Source organism: Scylla paramamosain, chromosome 24 (assembly GCF_035594125.1).
Source record: "Scylla paramamosain isolate STU-SP2022 chromosome 24, ASM3559412v1, whole genome shotgun sequence".
NCBI classification, from domain to species: domain Eukaryota; kingdom Metazoa; phylum Arthropoda; class Malacostraca; order Decapoda; family Portunidae; genus Scylla; species Scylla paramamosain.
In genome coordinates this window covers 2,029,613-2,054,455 of record NC_087174.1, presented here as the reverse complement: position 1 = coordinate 2,054,455, position 24,843 = coordinate 2,029,613, and the positions used below count along the sequence as shown (strand labels likewise).

General features: G+C 43.6%; 1 protein-coding gene across 7 annotated transcripts in view; it reads left to right on the top strand.

The window, feature by feature from the left end:
• Positions 1-24,843, top strand: part of LOC135112561 (uncharacterized) — a 153,165-nt gene that overhangs the window by 43,261 nt on the left and 85,061 nt on the right. For 5 of the 7 annotated variants that reach the window (XR_010274462.1, XR_010274461.1, XR_010274458.1 and 2 more), the window contains exon 2: positions 9,719-9,796. Coding sequence is in view for 1 of the 7 variants with exons in the window: in XM_064027021.1 (XP_063883091.1) it covers positions 9,719-9,796 (78 nt within the window). In the remaining 6 variants the exon portion in view is untranslated. Of the gene's footprint in view, positions 1-9,718; positions 9,797-10,894; positions 11,020-24,843 lie in introns of all 7 variants that reach the window. The other 2 variants (XR_010274456.1, XR_010274460.1) reach the window with 2 other exon arrangements.

The following is a 24,843-nucleotide window of genomic DNA, read 5'->3' as shown; positions in this document are numbered from 1 at the left end:
TCTCTCTCTCTCTCTCTCTCTCTCTCTCTGAGTCTGTGTGTGTGTGTGTGTGTGTGTGTGTGTGTGTGCATGAAACTCATTTTAAACAATTTTAAACGTATCGTTAGCAGAATCTCATGCACTCCTAATTATACAAGCCATATGGCATGAGTTGCAAAAATGCAGACACACACACACACACACACACACACACACACACACACACACACACACACACACACACACACACACACACACACACACACACACACACACACACACACACACACACACACACACACACACACACACACACACACACACACACACACACACACACACACACACACACACACACACACTGTCCAGCATCACACAAAAGGAGTACCCTTAATACCTCACCACCCTCGCCCTGCTTTACCCTAGAGGAGGTGCTAAGCTTTCCATGTACAGGAGAAATTTCATTGTTGTGCTTCATTCTGCAGCCAGTTCATGGTGAGGGTGGGAGCAGCAGAAGGGCGGGAGGTGGATTTTTCCTTATATCAAAGGTGAGGCGTCAGGGTCGTTAGAGGAAGGGTGAGCTAAGGGAGGGTGATGAGAAAGCAGCGTACTGGAGATTTGAGATAGTGACGAGAGAGAGAGAGAGAGAGAGAGAGAGAGAGAGAGAGAGAGAGAGAGAGAGAGAGAGAGAGAGAGAGAGAGAGAGAGAGAGAGAGAGAGTACTAATAAACAAAGACAGGCAGGCAAACAGACAGGCAGTAACATGTGTTAGTGAGAGACAAGTTGCCAGGCTAGTTAATTAATTGTTGATTTACATAAGTTAATTGTTAACGTCTGAAGGAGTTTAACTTGATTTGATCCTGATGTAATTAATCAACTTGTATTTCACTTCTTGGAAACAAATATTGAGTCTGTTATGTAAATAAAGGCGCGCTGTGTCTTGAGGGAGTCACGATCACGGAGATTCTGAACAGGCGTCTTTAAAATTAACATAGTTAGCGTTGCCTTTTCACTCTCTCGCCCCTCTCGGAAGTCCAGTTAGTTTAATATACATTTTTAAAAGGAAAACGGGCAATATGAAAAAAAAATGCATGAAAGATAGAATAAAAAGAACATCGCTTACCGTAACTGGCATTCCAAGTTATTGCAATACAAAACTTCATTATTCTGAAAGGTTTGTCCGTCCCGTCACTTTACAATTTTTTTTTTTTTTTTTTTTTGCGTCTTTGGTGAATGTTGAGATAAGAGTTATTTCTTAATGATACAGTGTAGATTATAAGGTTCCCGTAAAGGATGCAGCTAACGCCTAAGGATATCACCAAATTGTTGAGCTAGAGAGAGAGAGAGAGAGAGAGAGGGAGAGAGAGAGAGAGAGAGAGAGAGAGAGAGAGAGAGAGAGAGAGAGAGAGAGAGAGAGAGAGAGATGCACTTCAATAAATAAAAGGAATGAAAGACGAAGACGCAACGAAGACGATTAAAAACACCAGTCGCTCTTCCGCCAGGAAACGCTTTTATAAATTCCTAACCAAAGACGCAATAAAACTTGAATTAAAACTAATAAATCCACTTAAAGCAAATAACCGTGAGAGAAGAAAACAGGACAGAAAAATAAAACCGATGATTAAGAAAAAAATGCTGCAGAAAGGGGGAGAGAGACTGGATTTTTGCCTACTACCCGATGAAGAGCGTTAATGAAGGAGGGGCGCCGAGGGAAGGAAGGAAGGAAGGAGGGAGGGAGGGAGGAGGGTCACATGTTGCTCCCCAAATGGTCGGGGCCAGACAGCCACCCTAATTAAGACGCTTGTTGAAATTCCACTTCTTGCGAGAAACAAGTTTAATGGATATATCAGCAAAAATAATCTCTCTCTCTCTCTCTCTCTCTCTCTCTCTCTCTCTCTCTCTCTCTCTCTCTCTCTCTCTCTCTCTCTCTCTCTCTCTCTCTCTCTCTCTCTCTCTCTCTCTCTCTCTCTCTCTCTCTCTCTCTCTCCATTTTTGCCTTGATAATCTCGTCAGAGGAGGAAAACATATTTAAATTTTTTTTTTCCAGTACCGAGCTATTTTCTTTGGCTATGTTTATGAAAAGCAGGATGTGTTGTGGCTATCGCACTTAGATAATGAATGAGGAACTTTTGAACGTTTGACGCTGATGGACGAATAATAAAAACCAGTCAACACGAGGGAGAGCTTTTTGTTTTTTCTTCATTTTTTGTTTTGATTTTTTAACGTACTTTTGATTTCCCACAGATGAAGCTTACTATTATGGCTACTATTGTTGCTTTTACCCTTTATCACCACCTGCATTAATAGTAGTAGTAGTGGTAGTAGTGGTAGTAGTAGTAGTAGTAGTAGCAGTATTAGTAGTAGTAACAGCAGCAGCAACAATGATTGAGTGTGATTAAGAATGTTGTTTGCCATCGTTCTTTCTTATCTTAACAAATATGTTCTCTTACTCTGTTCCTCTTTCCTTCCTCCATTTGGCCTTGTTTAGCGCTTCCTCCCACCATCATCTTTGTCAGCTTTACCTATCTTTACCACCACCACCACCACCACCACCACCACCACCACCACCACTACCACCATCATCATCATCATTTGTATCTTCTTTATCTACATTTACGTAGCTGTGTCTGTGTGTAAATCTTATTTTTTTTTATTTACTTTTTTGTTTTTTTGTGTGTGTTTCAGTTTTTGTGTGTGTTTCAGAGAGTTCGGTCAAGGACGTGAAAATGAACAGAAAAGGAGAGAGAGAGAGAGAGAGAGAGAGAGAGAGAGAGAGAGAGAGAGAGAGAGAGAGAGAGAGAGAGAGAGAGAGAGAGAGAGAGAGAGAGAGAGAGAGAGAAAAAAAAAAAAGAGATCTCGCTCACCTTGTCGCTGCTGACTAGTCTGACTGACCGAACACAATTCCCGGCCTGAAACATTCCTGGCGTGGCCGTGGGCAGGGGGAAGTTATGTGCTGCTTTCTGTTTGGCGTTTTTCCTCCATCTTGAATCTGATCTGGTGACACTCTTCTTACAAAACTTGACGGCTGGCAGATTCTAAGGGAAGGATACAAGATCGGCAAAGAGCTGAAGACAGTAAGGACAGGAGGCTGCTTCACTTCTGACCGCAACTGTGCCAGTTTATCAGATGAATGCAAGGTTGTCGGGGGTCTCTTGGTCTCCTTCATTCAACATAAGAGGCAGCCGTGTAAACAAGGTTATTTTTCGGGAACGTGCCATGTCCAGATTTTAAGAGGGTAGCATCAAGACACCTGAATGAACTTGGTCAATCTGATGAGGGTCTATTTTTTTTTTTTTAATACAGTTTTTGTAGCTCCTGGTTTGGTTTCCTTTCACGTAAAAAATGGGTAGTGTAGGTGTCCGTTTACTAGACAACTTGATAGGCCGCGATTCTTTTTTTTTTTTTTTTTTATCACCATCAAGCAGTTGCTGGATGGTACATTGTTCCTCTAGTGGCGTTTCGTTGATTTTTCAGGGTATTTTTATTTCTTGGATTTAATTTTGGAGATTAATGAACTAAGTGTCCATTAAGCAGAGAAGACAGTGTTGAGTCTATAGGAAGTCTTTTTGTAATGCAATATTCCTACCGGTGATGTTTAATTAGATATATTTTCTTATGTAATGAAGTAAGAAGTGTGGCAATCATTGTCATCATTGCTACTCGTTGCAAATCTTAGCTAAGCAAGGAAACACTTACCGGTACTAAATGACCATCGCAAACTTGCACTGCTGTTTTTTTGTGGGTACATATTCGCTATGTAGATTACTCGAGTTAGCGGGAAGGAGGGACGAAATCTGGCGAAGGTCCTGAAACTAATGAGCAATCAGGTAGTCGTTCTAATTGACCTCCGACGCGCCGAGGGAAAGTATCCAATTTCCGTAAGTCGCTGTTGAAATTTATGGAAGCTGTATCCAATTAAGATTCCTGGGAACTGCTGCCAATCTCCTGACCTGAGGCTGCGACGGCCGTGTTTTCTTATTTTTTTCTTCTTTTCTTTTTCTTATGGCATGAAAATTAAATGACGAAATTGTAGAGAATGTTAAGCAGGTGATGTACGAATATTTGTACGCTCTCTCTCTCTCTCTCTCTCTCTCTCTCTCTCTCTCTCTCTCTCTCTCTCTCTCTCTCTCTCTCTCTCTCTCTCTCTCTCTCTCTCTCTCTCTCTCTCTCTCTCTCTCTCTCTCTCTCACACACGCACACACACACACACACTGGTAAATATTACCTCATTAGTACCAAGGACAAGTTTCGTAAACAAGACTGTAAATTAAACAGTGATACCAAAATATGTATACATTTTTTTATGCATCTTTTTTCTTCTTTCTTCTTCTCGTTCTTCGTTCTTGTTGTTCTTCTGTTATTATTATTATTATTATTATTATTATTATTATTATTATTATTATTATTATTATTATTATTATTATTATTATTATTATTGTTATTATTATCACCATTATCATTATTATTGTTTTATTCTTTATTTTTATTGTTGATTTTTTTCTCTGCCAATGTTTCTACTATTATAGTTTATCACGTAAGCAGCCGTGAGCTCTTTATCCTGCGAGGCTGCTTCCGTAGTACTGTGAACCCTTTGTAGTTATTCCACTTTCAAAACGCACGCTTTTCATTCATATTCATTCTCGTTCTCTCCCATTTACATGCATTCTCATCTTCTCGCACTTCTTACATTCATTTCGGCATTATTCCTCTGCACATCCCCACCGGTTTTCCTTTTTCCCAACTCCTTTTCTTTCTCCCCTTTTTCCCTTTTCTTTCTTTCTCCATCATTGACCTGGGACGTCGGGGTCACAGTTTGGGTCAAGTACTATCTTGAACTGTAGATGTGGTATTTCGGCCAAGCAGAACGGAATTAACAGAAGGTCAAATTGTGACCTAATGACATTTTGTGTTCAGACGGTCTGGGTACGACGGGAAGGACGAGAAAATAGCATCCAGGAAATAGTATGGTTATAGTCCAAGGGAGAAAAGGGAAAGAGGAAACGCAGCGTTGTTCTTGGTGGAGCTATGAAGCTTAGCAAATCCGAAAAAAGTCTTTGTTTTCGCTTTTGGAACACCATAAGCCTTTTCCACTAAACTCTCCTGTGATCATAATGTCCTCGCCAAGGTTAGAGGGAATAGGTGCTGAGGGAATATATTTAAAAGAACTGAGACCAAGGCGACGGCACCAGACAAACGTTTTCTGTCCCGCCAGGCTTATGAAACACGTCTGAGAAATTATTACACAAGAAACATTAAACAGAGCACACCTCCCCCTTGGAAAACATGACCTCGACCCAACTCTCAGTCACCATATTTAGCGCAACAAAGACGCTTGCTGCTTTTACCTCGCTTCCGAGTCACTGTGGAAAGTTTTTCTCCTGGGCTCTCTGTGCATCAACGCCGACAGGGGAGCCCGGCACGTCGGCACAGCCAAGTGTCCTTGTCCTGTTCTGCGAATCACGTTTGTGCGTAACAAAATTTGTAACGTGACAAGTGGAGGCGTGACGCAGCCGAGTTGAAAGTACACGTGGAATGAATTAGAGTGTGAGCGACAGAATAAAGAATCATTTATGACAATTTCCACAATAACAGGCAAGCACGACTCTTGTAGTTGATACGTCAATGGCTTCTGCATTTCAAAAATACGCTTGCAGCATGTGTACAGAAAAAAATGGATGAATAAAGATTTCAAAAATAGCCGTTGTAAATCGGGTTAGCAATGGTTATGAAACTGAAGCACAAATCTATAGAAATCTGCTTCGAATGAATTCCAGTGAAAGCATTGGATCAGTGGAAAGATACATTTTGTTTAAATCGTTGACAGCTGCTGTTATAAAGAATACTTTATGGATTGTAGGATTACAGATCACCGAGCAAAACAGTAAACAATAACGAATGTGGCGCTAACAGCAGCACTCAGCACACTCGTAAAGGCGCTCGTGAACCTCATTCAAATTTCATCTTGTTTCCGCTGTAGAAAACGAGCGACGCCGACGTCCACGGAGGCATCGGGGCATGGGCCGGGCGTCGCCACCACCACCACCACCACCACCACCACCACCACCACGAACCACGTTTTCTAGTTAGCAGTAAAGAACACGTAAGAAACCTGTGTGAACCGCGACAAGGGTCCGTGGAGGGGCATTATTGGTTGTGTGTGTTGTGGCCGGGGGGAGGGAGAGGGAGGGAAAGACAGCAAAATATTTCTTTGTAACATTCTCAACGCGTGCTGTGAAATTCTAATGGGGGACTAAATTCTCTGTGTCTCTTGGTTTTCTTCTGCCTCCGTGTTTGTTTCGTGTGTGTGTGTGTGTGTGTGTGTGTGTTTTGTCTAATGATTCTCTCTCTCTCTCTCTCTCTCTCTCTCTCTCTCTCTCTCTCTCTCTCTCTCTCTCTCTCTCTCTCTCTCTCTCTCTCTCTCTCTCTCTCTCTCTCTCTCTCTCTCTCTCTCTCTCTCTCTCTCTCTCTCTCTCTCTCTCTCTCTCTCTCTCTCTCTCTCTCTCTCTCTCTCTCTCTCTCTCTCTCTCTCTGTCTCTCTCTCTCTCTCTCTCTCTCTCTCTCTCTCTCTCTCTCTCTCTCTCTCTCTCTCTCTCTCTCTCTCTCTCTCTCTCTCTCTCTCTCTCTCTCTCTCTCTCTCTCTCTCTCTCTCTCTCTCTCTCTCTCTCTCTCTCTCTCTCTCTCTCATATTGCGAAATGAATTAGCAGTGTAAATCTTGTTCCATGTTTGGCTCTATATTGCGATTATATAATAAATCATGTCTGGTAAAATTATGAAAATACTGATTACACACACACACACACACACACACACACACACACACACACACACACACACACACACACACACACACACACACACACACACACACACACACACACACACACACACACACACACACACACACACCCACCCACCACTTTCAACTCCTCCCTCCCTCCCTCCCCCTCCTACCCCGCCTATGATTAGCAGCACTCCCTCTCCCTCAGCGTCATGGGGATACAAAAGAGATATCCACAATCTTCACATTACTCTAGGTCTTCTATAATTTGTCGTGTGGTGCCTGAGAGACAGTAGGAACCGGTGCTAATGTTGTATTCTGCTCCTAAAATACCCTTTGAGAAGAGTTGCTAACGTTGAGGCGATATTTTATTTTCTTTGTTTTAACCATGCCTCTCTGCTGGCCTGTCCATTTTTGGTTGTCTGATTGTTATTTGTTTGTGTCTCTGTCTCTGTCCCAATTTTTACCTGTTTTTGGTTCTATTTCTTCCTGTTTCTGTTTGTGTATCCGTCTGTCTTTGTCTGTGTGTGTGCCTGTGTGTCTGTTTTTTATAACTCTCTCTCTCTCTCTCTCTCTCTCTCTCTCTCTCTCTCTCTCTCTCTCTCTCTCTCTCTCTCTCTCTCTCTCTCTCTCTCTCTCTCTCTCTTCCTTTACAGGTGTCTCCCATTCCGGTTCTTCTCCATTGCCGGGACCAATCTCGTCCCCTCCAGCTCACGAGGTTTATGGTTACTCATTATGTCTGCTCCATTCCATTCTGTGCCTTCCACACTTTTACTGAGTTTCCTTCCATTCCTTAAATGCTTTAGATTTTTTAACGAGACTTATTTGCTGCCGTTCTATATGTGTCTCTTTTGTTTCGCCTTGTTGTAATTGTTGTAAATCACCGTAAAATGCCTCCATTGTGCCTCTGCCCCAGTTTTCCTTGCTTTTTCTCTCCCTATGAAGTGTGCTCCCCTCTGTTTTTTGTGTAAACGTTGATGCAAAAAAGTTAATGAATTTGGATATTTTTTTTCTGTGAAATAATCTGTTTCTATACATACTCGTAAAACGAAGGAATATTTTCACAGGCGGGACACATTGTTTTGCATGTATGGGTTCTAGACATACTCTGTTAGGAAATATTTAATATTTTACAATAGATTATTACTTCTACCCTTCCTGAGAATGAAAGTTTTATGCCACTGAGGGAAAAAAGGCGAAAGATCCTGTCAACCTGCTATTACACACACGCGCACGCACATGCGTACGCACGCACGCACGCACGCACGCACGCACAGTCTCTCTCTCTCTCTCTCTCTCTCTCTCTCTCTCTCTCTCTCTCTCTCTCTCTCTCTCTCTCTCTCTCTCTCTCTCTCTCTCTCTCTCTCTCTCTCTCTCTCTCTCTCTCTCTCTCTCTCTCTCTCTCTCGCATATTTGCATATATAAGTAATATCACATTTTTTAACGCTCATCTCAGTCCCTCATCAAGCCTACTCGTTTCCCTCTCGCACGAGGAAAAATCATCGTAATGACGTGTGATGCTGTGGCGTGTCGCTATGAAGATGGCTGTTGCTATCAGCGTGGGTGGCGAGACGCGTCGACAAATTGTCTCGCCTTATCGGCTGATGTCAATGTGAGGATCGGTTGGCCATCGATCTTACGGAGCTGCACCGGGAAGTGTGAGAGGCTGCAGTGATGGAAGTGACTGTCGCTGGAGGCGCTGGACACGTCCATCGTTAATAATGGTAACATCCAGACGCAAGGGAAGGAATAAGATATCCATTTCTTAGTATAAAGACGTCTGTTGTTCTTTCAGATAATGTCCCTGTTATGATAGATACGATTATCTACTTCATCTCACTGGAAACTGTAACGTAGGGTCCGGAATTTCGCACCGCTGAGGATGCTATTAGGTTGTGATAAAGTCGGATAAAACAAAAGCAATTAAGTCTGCTATAAAAGACTGAGGAGGTAGTCCCAAGGGAGATACTGCAGTGGAGTTTGCGTTACTTCAGACCTAGTAGCGGAAATGGCTAAAAGAGGTTTGTAATTAAGTAGGTGGAGTGCTCTTTAACTTAATAATGAGAAATATAGTAGATACGGAACCGAAATTCAGCTGAGCAAACTTACTGGGGGGAGAAAATAAACTCCAGTGTGGTTTGAAATTATTGTTTGCGTTCACTGCCTTCCTTCAGTGGTGGCTGGTTTACTTGTGCAGGAGTTAGGGTGTTTTGTCTCTTGTTTCTATTTGCAGTTATGTTTATTTTCTTGTTTTACTGCCTGTTGACGAAGGTACTGCTTTCCTCAGCTTTCCAATTTTACGATATTGTTCAGTTCTCTCCTGTTTTTTTTTTTCCTGGTGTTTTATAAATAAATAGTTCGTACCATTGTTCCACCTGATGCTGTTGTCCCTTTCCTAATTGTTATGGTTTCACTTTCTCTACTTTTCCCCTTTTTTCCTTCTATTGGGGCTGTTGAATTTTTACTTGTTACCGCCGCCGCTCTCTGGGAGGGATACTAGATGGTATTAGTGGATCCGAGGGGGAAAAATATATACGAGAAACAAAGGTAAACGAACAGCCTCTCATGTGTCGCTGCCTTTTCCTTCCACTGATAACTAACTCTCTTCATTCCCTTACATTGTGTGTGTGTGTGTGTTGTACTATGTCGTGTTGTGTTGCGTTTCCTTGCACTTTTCCTGTTAATTTGAGCTTCGTTTTTGTATGCAATGGGCGAATTATGCAGAAGACTCCCTATTAATTTCTTGCCACCTCTGCATACAAACGTGGGTTAAGCACCAATACACTCCTAATGGTGGCGCCTCGGTTCTCACAGCCCTGAACGGCGTCCAAGCGAATATTTACACCTTTGATTTTTTCCCAAGGATTTTCAGGCAGTTAGCGATACAGGTGTGCATGTGACTTCTTACTGATAAACTTTCGGTGCACCTGATGTACCCAAAAAGTGCCTGTGTGTTGCAGGAGACGTATGGACCAGCTGGGAACGAAGCAGAGCGTTTGGTGTGTGGCAACGAAGCAGCATCCGGTCCTTCCCTCTCAGTAAGTACAACAGCCTCGCTACTGTTCATGATCCAAGACATGTATAGCCAGTCCAGGTCCTGCTCCTGCTCATAATGTAAGGCAGGTGTGGTTATTGCGGGTCATGCTACTGCTTATGACCCAAGCCATGTAAGGCCCATGTAGGCCCCGCTTTTATTCCTGACTTGAGACAGGTTTAGGCAACGCTGGCTGAGAACGTTCCCCCATGGCTTTCATATATGGTGCGTGTTAGAATTTTTCATTGAGTTTTAGAGGGATGTGTCCTCTTGTAGTGTTAAGCAAGCCTGGAATTCATGGTTTTCCTTAGGCGATTGTCCAGTGAAAAGAAATAAAAATATATTTAGATTAACGAGCACGTACGAGCTTTAGATTTCTTTGCGTTGGCTTTTCTTAATGATCGATCGATAGAAGAGTGCCTCGGAAGTAGAGTTTAATAAACGGTGCACTGATTTGGATTTCTGTTTTAGTAGCTACAACAAAAAAAGGTGCTCTGATTTTGATTTCTGTTTTAGTAGCTACAAAAAAAAAAAAAAAAACGGTATTTGAACTTTTAAGCGGTAAAAGAAATGATTTCTCTCGGCAATCCCGGAGCTGTTAGAATGTTACGTTGATAATGGATGAATGATATCAATAAAAAATTCACCTCAGCGGCGGCGACTGGAATGCCATCTACGTTCATGACGTGTGCGTATGAAGTGCATGAATCATAATTACTGCAATAAACTGCTAGCAGCTGAGAACACGAACACGATCACAGATACACACACACACACACACACACACACACACACACACACACACACACACACACACACACACACACACACACACACACACACACACACACACACACACACACACACACAAAACATATCACGAAGGACAACACAAATACGTAAATCACCTCACCACTTGAAACAAACATAACATTACCGCCACCACTAGCACCACCACCACCACCACCACCACCACCACCGCAGCCGCCACCACTACCACCACCACCACCACCGCCACCACCACCACTACACTACTACCATTAATATCAGCAAAAACAAGACCAAAAAGGGGCATGGAACAGCCTTTCTTTACCAATTACAGTCCGGACTAACCATTACCTCTGGCACACACCGCCTAATTGGAGTCCCACACAGGGAGGCGTAGTACTGAGACGAAGAGGAACCTTCCCGCACCCTAAGTAGCCGAGGGAACGACACGGCGGAGAGGTAGGTGTTTGTTTGGGAGTCTCTCTCTCTCTCTCTCTCTCTCTCTCTCTCTCTCTCTCTCTCTCTCTCTCTCTCTCTCTCTCTCTCTCTCTCTCTCTGGGCCTGTATGATAAATTATTTAGTCTTCTCATCTATTACCAATTACTATCTTATTGCTTCGTGTTTTATTTCTTGTTCTTATTTTTCTCCTCCTCCTCCTCCTCCTCCTCCTCCTCCTCCTCCTCCTCCTCCTCCTCCTCCTCCTCCTCCTCCTCCTCCTCCTCCTCCTCTGCTTCCTCCTATTAATTTACAAATCCGGTATTATTAGCGTCTTTTTTTTCCCCTGAGTAAGTTAGGCCTCTCCTGGAATCATAACATCAGCCGGTGAGGCACAGAACCAGAGACCATAGAAAGGTAAAAAGTCGTAATCCATAAACAATATCGGATGCCTAATAACGGGGTGTGTCTGAACTCTGTTATTCTATTGCCGATACCAGTAATCACATGGCCCCACCAGACGGATAAGTTCATGCATACGTAAGCCGAGTGAAGGTGGAGGTATAAGTATTGCGTGTGTTTTACTTGCTGTATGATTCTATTTCACATTGCATCTGCTTGATAGGTTTAGGAAGGATATAATTTGTTTTATTCTTTTGATTATTGGCAATATTTCTAGCAGAACAATGTGAAGTAAAGAAATTCATCAAGTACGTATATAAAGTTGATGGCTTGACATTGTATAAAGCGACAACATAAGAATGTAAGGAAATAAGGAGACTGCTAAAGGCAAGCTGGCAAGCTGGCTAACACAAGGAAGCTTAAAACTTGCCATAGGTCATCGCCGTCCAAAAATGTATCCAAATTCTCTCGAGCCTATTTATTTTTGCCCACCTGCAATGTTCGTGCTAAGTTTATTCCACTAATTTTCGGTTCAGTTTGCGAGGTCGCATTTATTTTTGTTAATAACAATGGAAAATCGGAAAACAAATGCAAGGACGGAGGACAAGATTGTGGCGGCGTGGAAATATTTTTAGTGAAATTGTACGTAGTATAATACTAAAGGGAACCCATTATTTCAACGTACTCGTATTTGGAATGCATACAACACAAAAGAGCTATTTTGAATATGCGTTGCCATAGAGTATTTCTAGGTATTTTTATTTATTTTTTAATTTTAAAGAAAAGTATTTTTCTTCCTCGCACTCTTTCCGTAGAGTACCAAGCAAGCTGTAGAGGGTCACGGAATACCAACCTGAAAAGTGAAGTATTCGGAACCCAGCGCAGCGGTGACAGACAGACTAATTGAAATATGAATGAGTGAATATATAGATCATAACATTTTAGCCACTGGCACCAAATTTATTGCCAAGTGCACTGTCCAATAGATATGTCGGAGAGAAATAATTTTGGATCAAATACACGAGGGTGGCAGCGGGCGGCCGGACGGGCGCCGAAAGGGCTACTGGCACCAGAAAAAGTATCACACCCACCCGACGAGAACAGGCAACCCGGAGCGGCTGTATCAGTCCACTAACTCACGCCCGGAGGAGGCAAATTGGTCCTTTTTGTCACGGTAATTTGTGGGTGATATTAGCCTGCGATGTATGAGTGTACGTCCAATAACCCAGGGGCGGGTGGGGACCAACACTGCTATAGATGGAACAAAGTATTAGAACATTAAGAGAACTTTACGCGACAGCCTGCCTCGTTCGAATAACTTGACTGCTCGTAATGCGTCTAAGAACGGCGTGTGGAATTACTCAGAGCAGCTGACAGACGTGTGGCAGATCGGCAGTTGTTGTTATGAAGATCCGGCAGTGTTGTAACTTCTGGGGCGGGCGTGCGGAAAGGCGGGTGGGGAAGGCAGGTGGGGTGACATATATCAATTATTATGAACCCTCGTAACTAACTGTGCCGGGGAGATGTGGCAGAGTGGGAGTTGTATATAAAGGTTTGACATGACTTTGTGTTTATTTTTATGCGGCGGGTGGTGAACACTAGTGGGCAAAGTGAGCCATTTGTTATATGTCACCGTGTGTTTTGTTTTATATTATGTATTTTTTCTCCCCTGTGGCTAAATTGATGTTCTTTTGGAACGTATTGCTCGGAGGAACATTTTTTCATCCCGCTGTAATAAAAGGTACAGTAACTTCACTGAATATTTCACATTTCACAAATATTTTACATTTCACAAATGTTGGGAGTGATGAAGCGGCGGTGAGTTTGTGGATCGTGGTGGCGTGACCCATTGCCAGCTTGTTTACATACAGAGGCGGTGTCCACGTGATGTGTGTACAGTGCTGGGCCAATCAGCGGCAATTTTGTACTCTTAGTCTTAAAAGCCCCTGCCTTCTGTTGAGTGAACCACGAAAGGCCGACGATAATGAGATCGGATGTTTATTAACGAGTGAACTAATGCACTTCGAGGATAGATATTCATTCTCATCATTAGCATTCATCACATTAACACCATGTTTCACGCCACCCGTGCAACACACACTGCTCGCTCCTAATAATGCACCGCTACATTCAGCGAACTTCCGCTCGAGACACTCGTATGCCCTCCTCCGATTCCATCCGTTCATCCAATTTGCGCCCGTCGCCTTGCCTCCTCCACGTCTGCCTCATCCCAGCCATCCATCCCGCCGCCGCCCCTCCACCATCTCGCACACTGCGAAACAATTTTATGGCCTGTCACGGTCTGCCACGCGCGTGTTAACATAAAAAGATATATCTGTTTTAAATGTGGATGCCTGGGAGCCCTTGAGGGAGAAAGGAAAAAAAGTAAATAAATGACGCTCGCGTACGCTGAAACTGGTGAGTAAATCTCGCAGGTGATGAGATCCCTTTGTGCTGCTGTTGGGCCTCGTGTGTGTGTGTGTGTGTGTGTGTGTGTGTGTGTGTGTGTGTGTGTGTGTGTGTGTGTGTGTGTGTGTGTGTGAGAAACCATCGCAACAAGAGGAAACTGCAGTTAGAATAGTAACCGCAGGGAAATGCAATTGAAATGATAACATGAGGAAAATGCAGTTGGAATGGAAACAGGATGAAAATGCAATTAGAATCACATGTCTTTGCATAGATAGTAAATCGACAGCATCTGTACTGACGAACTGAAACAGGACGATCCTTCGGATTTACCCGGAGCAAGATAATGTAGTGGAGTATATCGGTGCGCGCGTCAGGGTAGTAGGGCAGTGAGGAGAGTCTAGCAGAGTCCCAGCTGACGTTCCCTCTCACCCCTACACCCATTTCCCTCACACCCTCGATCGCTTCTGCTCTTACGCACCCACGCACCCACACACCACTCTCTACAGGATCCTCCCGCACGACTGCTAATGCTTGAGAAAACTTACCGCAACATCAGGAATCAAATCCTTGAGAAGCACAGGGATGAGGAAGGCGGGAGGAGGAATCGGAACCAGTGTAAAGTCGCCTCTGTGTTGAGAAATGGAAAGTACGAATATTTAGAGAAAAATATTTAAGAGAAAAATTTGTAATCTCAGAGGAAACCGCTGTCTTTTCTAAATAAACCTCTCCTACAAAATGAATGAAAAATTATCTATACTTTGGTTGGGAAACATTTTTGAGTCGCCAGAAACCTAATTATTGCGTCATGATAGTGCACCAAGCTAACCCATAAACTGATTAAGAGTGGCGCTGTGGGCGGAACGCGGCTGAGTGAGGGCAGGTGATGGGCGGGCGAGGCGGGGCGGGGCAGGGCGGGAGGAAGGCGCGGGGCAATATGGTTGTGGAGGTGATGGGACAGAAGGGACATCAGTGGGCGGGACAGGGGCGACAAAGTGAGCGTTTTGGGCCGCGGCGTGAGATGAAGGGAAGGCTGGAGTGTGTGTCCTTAAAATAGAAGAGTGCTATTTTAGAATATCTTGATCCTTAGCCGTGTGTGTGTGTGTGTGTGTGTGTGTGTGTGTGGCATTGTGGATGTGTGGGAGTGTTGTTACGGTGACAAAGAGGAATTAATGGCCCTGTTGTGTGTGTGTCTGTGTGGGTGTGTGAAAGATTCCCGCCTCAAGTCGTGATCACCTGTGTTCCTCATCCTGCTAGTCCTGTCTTTGTTCTGTTTCGTTCCCCCTCCTCCTCATTATTTTTCCAGGTGCGAATCGTACCTGTTTTTGTTTTTAACCACTTGCACTCTCATACTTGTCTCAGGCTTTTCATACCCTCGTGTTTTTCTCCTCCTCCTCCTCCTCCTCTTCCTCCTCCTCCTCCTCCTCCTCCTCCTCCTTGCCTTCTCTTTAGCTCTGGCACAAGATTAATGTCCTCAGCTTCTCCCCGCTATTTCTCACGTTTTCTTCACACATTGTTCAACTTGTATGGACTTTGCCTCTCTTGTTTTTTTCTTTCATTTTTTTTTTTCCTGCCTTTCTGTCTGTTCCTGAGTCGTGCGTCTAGATGGTTGCGTCTCAATATCCTGACAGTGGTGTGATCTTTACTCTTCCAACGCGACTCTTGTATTCCTAGAGTTCATTTTGTAACACTTCTCCTGTCGTGTGGTTTGTTTAATTAGTTCCTTGCGTCTTCTTAATTCCTGTGGCGTTGTATAAGCTGCTTACACATCGGTCGTTAAGAAAAGTCCTTCACTTTTATGTATATCTAAGATTAGTTCTCTGACCTTTGTAGAACTGTCATTTGCAGGTTTGTGGCAAGGAGCGTATGTACTAAAAACAAATTCAGAGGCTCAATGAGAACCAAGCGTGTAAGCCATATTTGTTGTAGGACTTTTATGAACATCAATATGAAAAAAGATGGTACGATTGACGCGTCCAGAATTGCATTCAAATCGTACTGTTCCGGCATCACGTCGTGCTGGGTGCTCCATGTGAACAGGAACAAAAGACAGTCGACGAGGAGGGAACACTGCAGCCGTCACCACCGGTATTGATTGCAAGTGGCTTACACAGCAGCTGAATTTTGCATATCTGTAATGGATCAAAAATATCCATCTTTCCAGACTTTCAATCGACCGACAGGGATGGAGAAGAGGGACTGGGAATACACACAGAGATGGATGGACTCGTCGAGAATGGAAAGCGACGCTCTAAATACATATAAAAAACGTTTTTTTTTTTACCAACTGAAAATAGAATAGTTTAGGAGAGGAAAGATTATTACAAAAACGTATGCAAATGACAAGCACTATAATGGAAAATGGAGGAATACAAGTAAATTACTGGGATATTGAGGAAAGGAAAATTCCACAAAAAATAATGACAAAAATCTGTCCGAAAGTTTCAGACACAGCCGTCTGTTAGTCAGTGGCGGTGGATTTTCGCGAGGCACCAAAAAAGTTGAGCCTCCGCCTGTTCGTGACGGCGGACCAACAATCTGTGATGTGAGGTGTGTGGGACACGCTTCTACCTGATGGGGAGACGCGACACACGCGCGTGCACACACACACACACACACACACACACACACACACACACACACACACACACACACACACACACACACACACACACACACACACACACACACACACACACACACACACACACACAACAGAGGAAGGTACAATAACAGTCGAACACTCACTCCCCTGCTAGAGGTAAACACTGTCACTGTTATCGAGCTGAGCATGAAGACAGACAGTTAGCGTGGAAGGGCGCCGGGCGAGCGCGAGGGAAGGGAAACTCAGGGTGAATGTCTCCAGATTTCATTCAAGCAAAACTTTTTGTTATTGTTGTCAAAGAAAATGTGTCTGAAATTTAGTTGGAAATGTGATACGAAATGGACTTATATTTCAGATGCAAAAGTATTTGAAGAGGAAACTGTAGGACATGAAGCTGACAATTATGAAGTTCATGCTAGGTTCAATATTCAGTTGTCAGCCCGATGAGAGAGACAGCAATGTAGGGCAGAGAGAGAGAGAGAGAGAGAGAGAGAGAGAGAGAGAGAGAGAGAGAGAGAGAGAGAGGGAATGGGAAGGAAAGGGGAGAATATACTCGTAAGATCTTTCTCCTGTAATCGTGGGGACTCGCTTGCTATGGTAGTGCTCTTGGTTATTGGTAACCTTCTGCTCGTCTTGCAATATTGACTCCGCTCCACCCGCCGCCCAGCCTCGGCTCCCACACTGCACCTCGCCCGCGCTTTGGAACATTTTCATTATGATTTTCGTGAGTGCGAAGTCGTGTGAGAATGCCTTGATATTTGTAACGTAAACACTCTGTACATTAATGAGAAGTGTGTTTTCTAGTTATCTTAAAATAGATCAGATTTTTTACCATCGTATAAAGCCTTTGTGCTCCATGTACTTAAATGTGAACGTTTCTTGCTTCATTAGTTAGCATTTTTTTCTCTCTAGTGATAATGAACCACATCAAAGATAGTTTTCTTCCTAGAAGCTTCTGTCTTTAATTCAACACACTAACATCAGTACAGCAGAAATTTAAAACACTGGCGATATTCTTAGAACAAATAAAACTTTAATACAGGAACGTTTTGTGTTCCGCACACGTGTATGTCTGGGATCAATTGACCCCGATCTCTCCCTCTCCCACTCCCTCTCCCTGTTCTCTCTTTCTCACTCTCCTATCAGTTATCCGATCAATATTTCATCCCTCCGCGTCTCACCTGACAACCTCGCTGCAGCTTCACACGTGAGGCCCGGCGCTGCACCTCACCTTGTCTCGTCATTAGTTGATCACCTCACCGTGTCTCCTGATCAATGCATGGCAGCAACAGGTGAGATAATAGAAGTGAGCCTCCTATTTATGCTTATCTTTCATTACTCTTAACTCTAATATCTCTCTCTCTCTCTCTCTCTCTCTCTCTCTCTCTCTCTCTCTCTCTCTCTCTCTCTCTCTCTCTCTCTCTCTCTCTCTCTCTCTCTCTCTCTCTCTCTCTCTCTCTCTCTCTCTCTCACACCTCATCTCTGCAGGGCTTCCTTCCTTCCGTCGGCCTGCTAGATATCCTTTCCTCCTGGCTTTGTCCCTGTAAGATGCGTGGGAGGAAGAGGAGAAGGGTGACGAGGTGCAGGAGGGCAGGATAAAGAGGGGATATTGAGCAACGTCCTGACTCCAAGGAAGTATTAAGGTTGTGACGAAGGAGGGAGAGAACGACAGAAGGTGGTGGTGAAGGAGGGGCAGGATGGGGAAGAGGGGGAAAGGAGGAAGGATAAATGAGAACAGATAGAGAGAAAATGAGAACGGGTGGTGTTGATATTGGTGGTTATAGAAGTAACAAGTGTGTAATATGTAGTATTAGTAGTTGTAGTAGTAGTGGTGGTCGGGTGGTAGTGGTGGTGGTAAAAATAGTAGTAGTAGTAGTAATAGTAGTAGTGGTAGTAATAGTGGTAGTAGTAAATTAATAACATGGACAGTGTTAGGAGTAGTGGTGCTAGTGGTACCAAGAACAGAAATAGACAGAAAAAGAGGAAAATAAGAAAAATCATCACAATCGATACAAGAACAAATAACAGATAATACCGTGCATGAAAAAAAGTATGAATGGCCAAAGAAGGAAAGGATAAAGACAGGATATAAGGCGAAGCTCAACCAGGGCTAGGCAGGTTCCTCTTCCTCCTGTGCTTGCCTATATGATCACCTGATATTTACTGGCAGGCACTTGTTGGGTCTCCAGCCTCACGCCATCCTCCCCTCGCTCAGTGTAGGATTAGTTACGCATGGCGCATCACCTGGCTGATTACACAGATTATCATTATTGTTATCATTATTATTATTATTATTAGTAGTAGTAGTAGTAGTAGTAGTAGTAGTAGTAGTGTTGTCGTTGTAGCAGCAGCAGCAGTGGTAACAGTAATAGTAGTAGCAGCAGTGGTGGTAGTAGTAGAAATAGTAGTCGTAGTAGTAGTAGCAGTAGTAGCAGCCGTAGTAACAGTGGCTGTAGTTTATGCATATTTTCATATCAAGGCGTATGCGGCTAAGGCCATTAAATTTTCTTATCGCGGCGGCCAGATGCAGTAATTTTTTATAGCGATGGCCTAGATTCTTGGCCACGTGACGCCTCTGCTGCCCACCACGCTCCGGACACAAGCCAACGCGGAAGTCACAATATCAAAGAAACTTTTTACTTACATACCATAGAACGATGAAAAAATTAAGTATTTTCAGACGTCATATATATTGTTATTTTCAGTCAGCCATTTTATTCTCTCTCTCTCTCTCTCTCTCTCTCTCTCTCTCTCTCTCTCTCTCTCTCTCTCTCTCTCTCTCTCTCTCTCTCTCTCTCTCTCTCTCTCTCTCTCTCTCTCTCTCTCTCTCTCTCTCTCTCTCTCTCTCTCTCTCTCTCTGGCATTCACTCCACAATCCACAGATACAATCAAACGCGTATTACTGCTTAGTAAGAAAATAAGAGAGAGAAAAATGGAACAAATTCAAACACATTCTTTTGTTTTTCTTTTCTAGTGTCAATCGTACTCATATTATATTCATCAACTTTGCATTTTCGTAAAGTTTTGGGGTCGTGGATGCATTGGAAAGAAAGAAGGAAGGAAAGAATACCGAGAAGAAGAAGAAAGAATAAAATGAATACATGGATTTGAAACAGTTGTATAGAAAGGGCGGGAAGAAGATGCAATAGACAGGAACGGCGCCACAGGACTCGTGTATCACGCCGATGTCTGTCATTAGCGAAGTTGCGAAAGGAGGAGAAGCAGCAGGAAGAGGAAGAGGAGGAGGAGACGACTAAAGAGAAAAACAAGAAAAAGGAAGAAGAAATGTGAAAGAAAGAGGGGAAGATGAAATTAAAGGAGAAAAAGTAAAAGAAGAAAAGTGCAATAAAGAGAGGAAAAAGACGAGGAAAAAAGAAGAAAAGAAGAAGAAGAAGAAAAGAAAGTGTGCAAGAAGGAGGGGAAGAAAATGAGGAAAAAAAAAAACGAAAAAGTTTAAGGGGTCGAGGAATAAGAAGAAGAAAGAAAGAAAGAAGAAAAAGAACATAATAAAAGGAAAAAAAATAGAAGGAAGGCAAGAAGAAGAAGAAGATGATGAAAAAGGAGAGAAAAGCACGCGGAAGAATATAAGACCAAGAAAACAACGTGCACAGAAAGAAAAGAATAAAAAAAAACATAAAAATAGACTAACCGACAGAAACCTTAGTGAAAAAAAAAGTAAAAGAAAAGAGAAAAACGTTGAATGAATGCATAGTACTCCCTTCGCGCACTTTGTCTAGCGTCCCTCGTGGTGTTGGTGATGGCGTACTAGTTTCCCGGCTTGTCATGTTGTCGATCGTGTTGCGCGGCTGAATATGAGAGCCACCGACACATTGCATCTCCATCCTTGCGCCTCCCCGTCGGACTGTTGGCTCAGGCTTTCTCTTGCATCTCAGAATGATTGTGGTTACTGTCTCAATATAGGAATTGTTACATTTCACTAATAGTTATACCGTTTCGTTTCTCTCTCTCTCTCTCTCTCTCTCTCTCTCTCTCTCTCTCTCTCTCTCTCTCTCTCTCTCTCTCTCTCTCTCTCTCTCTCTCTCTCTCTCTCTCTCTCTCTCTCTCTCTCTCTCTCTCTCTCTCTCTCTCTCTCTCTCTCTCTCTCTCTCTCTCTCTCCATCGGCGCATTTTTCACTCCTGGTCAAGTTTGTTCAGTAACCCACGTGCATAATTTAGTTTCAAATCCTCGTAACTTCTCTCTTTTCTTATTTTTGGGTTGAATTCAGTGTGGTTTATGCAGCGGGGCGGCCGGATGACCTTAAAAACAGTGATGGAAAAGAGAAGTACCACTACTTGCTCTTCCTACACACTGATCGACATTTAAGAATCTGTTGGAGGTACGAGTAGTTTTATTCTCTCTCTCTCTCTCTCTCTCTCTCTCTCTCTCTCTCTCTCTCTCTCTCTCTCTCTCTCTCTCTCTCTCTCTCTCTCTCTCTCTCTCTCTCTCTCTCTCTCTCTCTCTCTCTCTCTCTCTCTGTGTGTATCGTGTGGCGATATACTGTTATGTAAAAATGCCGTTGAAAAATATATATTTACGGCTTAACATTTTGGATATTTTGCTGATATCACTAATTGCATCACTTTTGTATCTGCGAAAGAAATTGAAAGAGTAAACACATGATTGAATATATAAAATTCTAAGAGAAAAACTGCGATTGATGGAAAAATATCGGCGTTGGTTAATGAACGTCGTTGGAAAAAGAAAATGTTAATAGTAGATGCAGCAGCAGCAGGATTAATAATAGTAGTAGTAGTAGTAGTAGTAGTAGTAGTAGTAGTAGTAGTAGTAGTGACAGACAGACAGACAGATTTATAGAGACAAAGGGACAGACAGGCAGACTAAATAAGCAGCAAATATTGCACTATATTCACTATGATCATAATTGCAGTAGTAACAGCAGTAGTAGTAGTAGTAGCAGCAGCAATAGTAGTAGTAGTAGTAGTAGTAGTAGTGGTGGTGGTAATCATAGCAGTAAATCTGAACACAAGCCCACGCTGTGCCAGAGAGAGAGACTTAACTTTAACACAATATGATTAATTTTCCTGTATCAGCACGACGCTTCATCCATCTGCCGCAGGTAAGCCTCTGCGTGCTGAGTGGCGGCGAGGACGGGAAAGCAGTGAGCTCATCTTGTGTGTAAGCAATTAAAATTAGAGAAGGCGTCTTTATGTGTATGTGCGTGTGTATGTATGTGTGTGTGGGTGGTGGAGTGTGATGGCACGTTGTTGTGTTGCCACGGCGATCTGTGTTCGTGGCTTGTAATTGGAGTCTCGGTATTAATGACGGAGACGACGGAGTGCTTTGCTATGGCGGCGTGTTGGCGTGGTGGTTATTGTTGCCAAGACAATGGGGAAGGTTGTGTTGATGGCGGGGAGATGGCGCGTGGAGACTAATGGTGAATCTGCAGACGGGAGGGAAATGGTGAAGATTGGACGTGCCGTAGAGAATGGTAACTGCTTGCGGGGATTAATCGTCATTGCCTCGTATTGCTGGTTACCTGGAAATTTATCACGCCGAACTGACTGAGTAATTTATGTTGTTTGTGAGGGCGAGTAAATAACTGATTCCCACTCGTATGTTAAATCTGGTGAGAATTATTGAGTTTGGAGGTAATAGTTTGCTATATGCTTTTATTTCGTATCTGCCAAGTGAAGGATTATCTCCCGCTGAGAGAGAGAGAGAGAGAGAGAGAGAGAGAGAGAGAGAGAGAGAGAGAGAGAGAGAGAGAGAGAGAGAGAGAGAGAGAGAGAGACACATGTACACTGCTTAAATAAACATCCTTTCTCTTAAATATCAAATCCATGCTGAGAGAGAGAGATACCACTGTGATTGTCGCGACCTGTCAACACAAACCCGTCTCTTCCCTGTCCCTTCTGTCTTTTCTCTCCTAGTCTTCTGACCTAAAGTGTTTCTCTTTCTTTTTTCCGCGCAATATTCGGACACGTATCGCTATGGTGTAGTGGAGTGCCGGACAGCGGGGGAAGCGGCCGAGATAAGGCAGGTAAAGTCATGGTTCCCTTTTTTTTTTTTTTTTTTTTTCCCTGTGTCTGTGGGATGTTTTTATTTAACTTTATGTGGTTCATGTTTTGTGTCCAAGTCAGCGTAGTGTTTGTGTTAGCGTGTGTGTGTGTATGTGTTTTATCAATGAGAGAGAGAGAGAGAGAGAGAGAGAGAGAGAGAGAGAGAGAGAGAGAGAGAGAGAGAGAGAGAGAGAGAGAGTAAAGGGAAACACGGAAATAGAATTACTTGTGGGAGAACACACAAGGAGGCAATACAGGTGGATAATGACATAGTGGTTGATAAGAGATTGTTTTCACCAAAGAAAGTTGTCACGCCACGTCACCGAGACATAACGAACACGAGGTGCGGGGCGCTGGAACGTTCGTGGAGGAGGAGCAGGTGGTGGTAGTGGTGGTGGTGGTGGTGGATAGTGATATGAAATGACCGGGAAAAAAGGAAGAAACTATAAAACTGCGTCTCATATTGGAAAGAGTAAGGTAGGTTCGGGTTCACCGATAACATGAATAGCAAGTTTGTGAATACAGAAAAAAAAATATCAAGAAAGAGAAGGAAAAATTATGAGAGCCCTCTTAACTTGGTAAAACTAGAAAAGAAATATAAGAATAATACCAAGAAAAATACCAGCGACCTTCCTATACACCTGTGAAGATAACGTGGATATTGAAACGGAGAAGCGATGGTGATGGTGATGATGATGACAATAGAGACGAGGGCGAGCTTGAACTTGACAGGGCACACATTAGGGTTCTCCTCGTCACGCCGTGTAACCATTAAACCCTCTCTTTCCTGCGATCATATGACCCAACCACCATTCAGCTCGGGTATCGGATGGCCGGCAACCCAGCTCCTTCCTCCCTTCCCTTCCCTTGCGCCCCTTCTTCCCTCCTTCACCCTTGCCCTACACCCTTCTTCTCCCGCTCCCCGCACCTCCTCCCTTACCTGTATTCCTTGGCTCCTCTTGCTCAACATCCCCTTTAACTGACTCACCTCCGTGTGTCGTGTGTTGTCATCTTCCTCTTTCTTCTTCGCTCGTATAACCCTTTGTTGCCTTATACTGTTCGATTTCATTTGGTTTCTTGATCTAATTACATACGATGTTCTTTTTATCCTTTCTCATTAATATTCATTCTCCTTTATTTCTCTTGTATTCAGTTTGTTTGTTTGTTTTTCCGTACTGTGGTTTTCTTATTGTTTGTATCTCTTTGAAGTTATGATTGTTGAAATAGTTATTTTTATTTTTTAAGGTACTGTATGTCTCTCTCTCTCTCTCTCTCTCTCTCTCTCTCTCTCTCTCTCTCTCTCTCTTTCTCTCTCTCTCTCTCTCTGTCTCTGTCTCTCATTCGTCGATATCCTCCATCTTAGTTTTCCGTGGTAAATACAGAGGCGTCATTCATGTTTCTACCTCCTTTGACCACCACCACCACCACCACACCACCACCACCACTGCTACTACTAATACAACTACTCTCACCACAGCCACATCTGTAATTACCATAATAACCAGAAGCACCACTATTATACCATTACCAACACCAAAACCAGCTTCGCCACCACACACTCTTTGACCCTTTCCACCTCCCTTGCTCCCTCTCTCCCTCCCTACCTCCATCGCTCTCACTTCTTTGGCTGAAACTGCTTTGTCTTTGTCCGTGGCTTGTGTTTACTGGTGGGAGGTGACAGCGGCTCAGGACTTAGGGCCGAGGGGCGTCTGCTGCCTCTTGTCGTCGTCTGCGTGTTGTTGACGCGCCGAAGGAGGGTGTAACATCTGCTTCCTGAACTGTTTCCGGCAGACGGGTACATGGCTTCGCTGCTGGCTGGTCAGAGGGTTGGGTCAAGGAGGCAGAGAGCGAGTGTGGAGGTTGATGAGAAGGTACAGGGGTGTTACGAGTGGTAGAGTGGGTTTTAAGAGCTGTAAGGAGTGAAAAAGTGGGACTAGTAGGGGGTAGATGGTAGAGGAAGGTCAGAACGTATGGTTTAATAGGTAGGGAGTGGATAGATGGATGGGTGGGTGGCTAGGTTGATGGTTTGAGTGGGTGGGTAACGAGGGGTTGAGGGAGGACAGGTGGGTCTTCGGGCATGTGTTCCTCCCTTCTCTCCACCCTCACCCTTTGCCCCTCCCCTACGTGAAGGTCATTAATTAGGCTTCGTTGTTTAATGGGTAAATTAATCGCTGGTCTGATCAAGCGCTATCACCACTAGGCCTAAGCAAGCGGGGATGTTTCTGTGTTCCTCAAAGGGCATCGCTCTGGCTGGAATGTTAATTGTGGCATATTTACATTCATTTATTTGGCTGGACTGTACGCGTGTTTTGTTTACTTGCTTAATTACTGTGTGTTCATTATTGATTTACTTATCGTTTATTTTTCATTTCCGTATTTGTTCATTAATTTGTACGCAGTTATGTCTCTGTTTA